The sequence below is a fragment of the Trichomonas vaginalis genome, chromosome IV, assembly GCF_026262505.1.
Source record: "Trichomonas vaginalis G3 chromosome IV, whole genome shotgun sequence".
NCBI classification, from domain to species: Eukaryota; Parabasalia; order Trichomonadida; family Trichomonadidae; genus Trichomonas; species Trichomonas vaginalis.
Genome location: NC_067206.1, coordinates 12,201,180 through 12,207,179, shown reverse-complemented (window position 1 = coordinate 12,207,179; position 6,000 = coordinate 12,201,180). Strand labels below are relative to the sequence as shown.

Below are 6,000 nucleotides of genomic sequence, written 5' to 3'. Positions count from 1 at the left end.
GAAGTACTTTGATTAGAGAGGAAGCTGCTTGATGTAGTGAGGAAGTACTTTGAAGAAGAGAGGAAGCATTCTTGATGAAAGAGAAAGCACCTTGATACGAGAGGAAGTACTTTGAAGAAGAGAGGAAGCTGCAATGATGAGAGAGGAGCACTTTGTTGAAGAGAGAAGCACTTTGAAGAAGAGAGGAAAGCACCTTGATCAGGAGAGGAAGTACTTTGAAGAAGAGAGAAGCTTTGTTGAAGAGAGGGAAGCATCTTGATCAAGAGAGGAATACTTTGAAGAAGAGAGGAAGCTGCATGATGAAGAGAGGAAGACTTTGTTGAGAGAGGAAGCACTTTGAAGAAGAGAGGAAGCTGCATGATGAAGAGAGGAAGCACCTTGATCAAGAGAGGAAGTACTTTGAAGAAGAGAGGAAGCACTTTGTTGAAGAGAGGAAGCATCTTGATCAAGAGAGGAAGCACTTGTTGAAGAGAGAAGCACTTTGAAGAAGAGAGGAAGAGCTTGATCAAGAGAGGAAGTACTTTGAAGAAGAGAGGAAGCATCTTGATTTAGAGAGGAAGCATCTTGATCAAGAGAGGAAGTACTTTGAAGAAGAGAGGAAGCTGCATGATAAGAGAGGAAGCACCTTGATCAAGAGAGGAAGTACTTTGATTTAGAGAGGAAGCTGCATGATGTAGTGAGGAAGTCTTTGAAGAAGAGAGGAAGCCCTTTGAGAAGAGAGGAAGCTGCATGATGAAGAGAGGAAGCATCTTGATCAAGAGAGGAAGTACTTTGAAGAAGAGAGGAAGCATTTGATGAAGAGAGGAAGCACCTTGATCAAGAGAGGAAGTACTTTGAAGAAGAGAGGAAGCACTTTGTTGAAGAGAGGAAGCACTTTTGTTGAAGAGGAAAGCACCTTGATCAAGAGAGGAAGTACTTTGAAGAAGAGAGGAAGCATCTTGATTTAGAGAGGAAGCATCTTGATCAAGAGAGGAAGTACTTTGATTTAGAGAGGAAGCTGCATGATGTAGTGAGGAAGTATTTGAAGAAGAGAGGAAGCACTTTGAAGAAGAGAGGAAGCTGCATGATGAAGAGAGGAGCATCTTGATCAAGAGAGGAAGTACTTTGAAGAAGAGAGGAAGCATCTTGATTTAGAGAGGAAGCTGCATGATGTAGTGAGGAAGTACTTTGAAGAAGAGAGGAAGCACTTTGAAGAAGAGAGGAACATCTTGATGAAGAGAGGAAGCACTTGATCAAGAGAGGAAGTACTTTGAAGAAGAGAGGAAGCATCTTGATTTAGAGAGGAAGCATCTTGATCAAGAGAGGAAGTACTTTGAAGAAGAGAGGAAGCTGCATGATGAAGAGAGGAAGCACTTTGATCAAGAGAGAAGTACTTTGATTTAGAGAGGAAGCTGCATGATGTAGTGAGGAAGTACTTTGAAGAAGAGAGGAAGCACCTTGATCAAGAGAGGAAGCATCTTGATTTAGAGAGGAAGCATCTTGATCAAGAGAGGAAGTACTTTGAAGAAGAGAGGAAGCATCTTGATGAAAGAGGGAAGCACCTTGATCAAGAGAGGAAGTACTTTGAAGAAGAGAGGAAGCACTTTGTTGAAGAGAGGAAGCACTTTGTTGAAGAGAGGAAGCATCTTGATCAAGAGAGGAAGTACTTTGAAGAAGAGAGGAAGCACTTTGAAGAAGAGAGGAAGCACTTTGTTGAAGAGAGGAAGCACTTTGTTGAAGAGAGGAAGCACTTTGAAGAAGAGAGGAAGCTGCATGATGAAGAGAGGAAGTACTTTGAAGAAGAGAGGAAGCACTTTGTTGAAGAGAGGAAGCATCTTGATCAAGAGAGGAAGTACTTTGAAGAAGAGAGGAAGGTGCATGATGAAGAGAGGAAGCACTTTGTTGAAGAGAGGAAGCACTTTGAAGAAGAGAGGAAGCTGCATGATGAGAGAGGAAAGCACTTGATCAAGAGAGGAAGTATTTGAAGAAGAGAGGAAGCACTTTGTTGAAGAGAGGAAACTTTGTTGAAGAGAGGAAGCACTTTGAAGAAGAGAGGAAGCTGCATGATGAAGAGAGGAAGACCTTGATCAGAAGAGGAAGTATTTTGAAGAAGAGAGGAAGCACTTTGTTGAGAGAGGGAAGCATCTTGATCAAGAGAGGAAGTACTTTGAAGAAGAGAGGAAGCATCTTGATGAAGAGAGGAAGCACCTTGATCAAGAGAGGAAGTACTTTGATTTAGAGAGGAAGCTGCATGATGTAGTGAGGAAGTACTTTGTTGAAGAGAGGAAGCATCTTGATCAAGAGAGGAAGTACTTTGAAGAAGAGAGGAAGCTGCATGATGAAGAGAGGAAGCACCTTGATCAAGAGAGGAAGTACTTTGATTTAGAGAGGAAGCATCTTGATAAGAGAGGAAGTATTTGAAGAAGAGAGGAAGCTGCATGATGAAGAGAGGAAGCACTTTGTTGAAGAGGGAAGCATTGAAGAGAGAGGAAGCACCTTGATCAAGAGAGGAAGTACTTTGAAGAAGAGAGGAAGCATCTTGATTTAGAGAGGAAGCATCTTGATCAAGAGAGGAAGTACTTTGAAGAAGAGAGGAAGCTGCATGATGAAGAGAGGAAGCACCTTGATCAAGAGAGGAAGTACTTTGATTTAGAGAGGAAGCTGCATGATGTAGTGAGGAAGTACTTTGAAGAAGAGAGGAAGCACTTTGAAGAAGAGAGGAAGCTGCATGATGAAGAGAGGAAGCATCTTGATCAAGAGAGGAAGTACTTTGAAGAAGAGAGGAAGCATCTTGATTTAGAGAGGAAGCTGCATGATGTAGTGAGGAAGTACTTTGAAGAAGAGAGGAAGCACTTTGAAGAAGAGAGGAAGCATCTTGATGAAGAGAGGAAGCACCTTGATCAAGAGAGGAAGTACTTTGAAGAAGAGAGGAAGCATCTTGATTTAGAGAGGAAGCATCTTGATCAAGAGAGGAAGTACTTTGAAGAAGAGAGGAAGCTGCATGATGAAGAGAGGAAGCACCTTGATCAAGAGAGGAAGTACTTTGATTTAGAGAGGAAGCTGCATGATGTAGTGAGGAAGTACTTTGAAGAAGAGAGGAAGCACCTTGATCAAGAGAGGAAGCATCTTGATTTAGAGAGGAAGCATCTTGATCAAGAGAGGAAGTACTTTGAAGAAGAGAGGAAGCATCTTGATGAAGAGAGGAAGCACCTTGATCAAGAGAGGAAGTACTTTGAAGAAGAGAGGAAGCACTTTGTTGAAGAGAGGAAGCACTTTGTTGAAGAGAGGAAGCATCTTGATCAAGAGAGGAAGTACTTTGAAGAAGAGAGGAAGCACTTTGAAGAAGAGAGGAAGCACTTTGTTGAAGAGAGGAAGCACTTTGTTGAAGAGAGGAAGCACTTTGAAGAAGAGAGGAAGCTGCATGATGAAGAGAGGAAGTACTTTGAAGAAGAGAGGAAGCACTTTTTGAAGAGGGAAGCATCTTGATCAAGAGAGGAAGTACTTTGAAGAAGAGAGGAAGGTGCATGATGAGAGAGAGGCACTTTGTTGAAGAGAGGAAGCACTTTGAAGAAGAGAGGAAGCTGCATGATGAGAGAGGAAGCACCTTGATCAAGAGAGGAAGTACTTTGAAAGAGAGGAAGCACTTTGTTGAAGAGAGGAAGCATCTTGATCAAGAGAGGAAGTACTTTGAAGAAGAGAGGAAGCATCTTGATGAAGAGAGGACACCTTGATCAAGAGAGGAAGTACTTTGATTTAGAGAGGAAGCTGCAGATGTAGTGAGGAAGTACTTTGTTGAAGAGAGGAAGCATCTTGATCAAGAGAGGAAGTACTTTGAAGAAGAGAGGAAGCTGCATGATGAAGAGAGGAAGCACCTTGATCAAGAGAGGAAGTACTTTGATTTAGAGAGGAAGCATCTTGATCAAGAGAGGAAGTACTTTGAAGAAGAGAGGAAGCTGCATGATGAAGAGAGGAAGCACTTTGTTGAAGAGAGGAAGCACTTTGAAGAAGAGAGGAAGCACCTTGATCAAGAGAGGAAGTACTTTGAAGAAGAGAGGAAGCATCTTGATTTAGAGAGGAAGCATCTTGATCAAGAGAGGAAGTACTTTGAAGAAGAGAGGAAGCTGCATGATGAAGAGAGGAAGCACCTTGATCAAGAGAGGAAGCATCTTGATTTAGAGAGGAAGCATTTGATCAAGAGAGGAAGTACTTTGAAGAAAGAGAGGAAGCATCTTGATGAAGAGAGGAAACCCTTGATCAAGAGAGAAGTACTTTGAAGAAGAGAGGAAGCACTTTGTTGAAGAGAGGAAGCACTTTGTTGAAGAGAGGAAGCATCTTGATCAAAGAGGAAGTACTTTGAAGAAGAGAGGAAGCACTTTGAAGAAGAGAGGAGCTGCATGATGAAGAGAGGAAGCACTTTGTTGAAGAGAGGAAGCACTTTGAAGAAGAGAGGAAGCACCTTGATCAAGAGAGGAAGTACTTTGAAGAAGAGAGGAAGCACTTTGTTGAAGAGAGGAAGCATCTTGATCAAGAGAGGAAGTACTTTGAAGAAGAGAGGAAGGTGCATGATGAAGAGAGGAAGCACTTTGTTGAAGAGAGGAAGCACTTTGAAGAAGAGAGGAAGCTGCATGATGAAGAGAGGAAGCACCTTGATCAAGAGAGGAAGTACTTTGAAGAAGAGAGGAAGCACTTTGTTGAAGAGAGGAAGCACTTTGTTGAAGAGAGGAAGCACCTTGAAGAAGAGAGGAAGCTGCATGATGAAGAGAGGAAGCACCTTGATCAAGAGAGGAAGTACTTTGAAGAAGAGAGGAAGCACTTTGTTGAAGAGAGGAAGCATCTTGATCAAGAGAGGAAGTACTTTGAAGAAGAGGGAAGCATTTGATGAAGAGAGGAAGCACTTTGAATAGAGAGGAAGTACTTTGATTTAGAGAGGAAGCTGCATGATGTAGTGAGGAAGTACTTTGTTGAAGAGTGGAAGCATCTTGATCAAGAGAGGAAGTACTTTGAAGAAGAGAGGAAGCTGCATGATGAAGAGAGGAAGCACCTTGATCAAGAGAGGAAGTACTTTGATTTAGAGAGGAAGCATCTTGATCAAGAGAGGAAGTACTTTGAAGAAGAGAGGAAGCTGCATGATGAAGAGAGGAAGCACCTTGATCAAGAGAGGAAGTACTTTGATTTAGAGAGGAAGCTGCATGATGTAGTGAGGAAGTACTTTGAAGAAGAGAGGAAGCATCTTGATGAAGAGAGGAAGCACCTTGATCAAGAGAGGAAGTACTTTGAAGAAGAGAGGAAGCACTTTGTTGAAGAGAGGAAGCACTTTGTTGAAGAGAGGAAGTACTTTGAAGAAGAGAGGAAGCTGCATGATGAAGAGAGGAAGCACCTTGATCAAGAGAGAAGTACTTGAAGAAGAGAGGAAGCCTTTGTTGAGAGAGGAAGCATCTTGATCAAGAGAGGAAGTACTTTGAAGAGAGAGGAAGCATCTTGATGAAGGAGGAAGCACTTGATCAAGAGAGGAAGTACTTTGATTTAGAGAGGAAGCTGCATGATGTAGTGAGGAAGTACTTTGTTGAAGAGTGGAAGCATCTTGATCAAGAGAGGAAGTACTTTGAAGAAGAGAGGAAGCTGCATGATGAAGAGAGGAAGCACTTGATCAAGAGAGGAAGTATTTGATTTAAGAGGAAGCATCTTGATCAAGAGAGGAAGTACTTTGAAGAAGAGAGGAAGCTGCATGATGAAGAGAGGAAGCACCTTGATCAAGAGAGGAAGTACTTTGATTTAGAGAGGAAGCTGCATGATGTAGTGAGGAAGTACTTTGAAGAAGAGAGGAAGCATCTTGATGAAGAGAGGAAGCACCTTGATCAAGAGAGGAAGTACTTTGAAGAGAGAGGAAGCACTTTGTTGAAGAGAGGAAGCACTTTGTTGAAGAGAGGAAGTACTTTGAAGAAGAGAGGAGCTGCATGATGAAGAGAGGAAGCACCTTGATCAAGAGAGGAAGTACTTTGAAGAAGAGAGGAAGCACTTTGT

General features: G+C 42.2%; 2 protein-coding genes across 2 annotated transcripts in view; both read right to left on the bottom strand.

Annotated features, from left to right (window-relative positions):
* The window catches only part of TVAGG3_0076650 (SLEI family protein family), a gene marked incomplete at both ends in the record, with an annotated part of 1,038 nt that extends 496 nt beyond the window's left edge, over positions 1 to 542 (bottom strand). Inside the window, one exon of the mRNA XM_001319995.2 lies at positions 1 to 542. This exon is cut by the window's left edge and continues 496 nt beyond it. Coding sequence (XP_001320030.2) covers positions 1 to 542 — 542 coding nt within the window.
* A 6-nt stretch (positions 543 to 548) lies between these two features.
* TVAGG3_0076640 (SLEI family protein family) lies at positions 549 to 1,124 on the bottom strand (the record flags this gene model as incomplete). Its single annotated transcript, XM_051221906.1, has 1 exon — positions 549 to 1,124. The coding sequence occupies one exon, from the start codon at positions 1,122 to 1,124 to the stop codon at positions 549 to 551; it is 576 nt and encodes a 191-aa protein (XP_051106892.1).
* Positions 1,125 to 6,000: the final 4,876 nt, after the last annotated feature.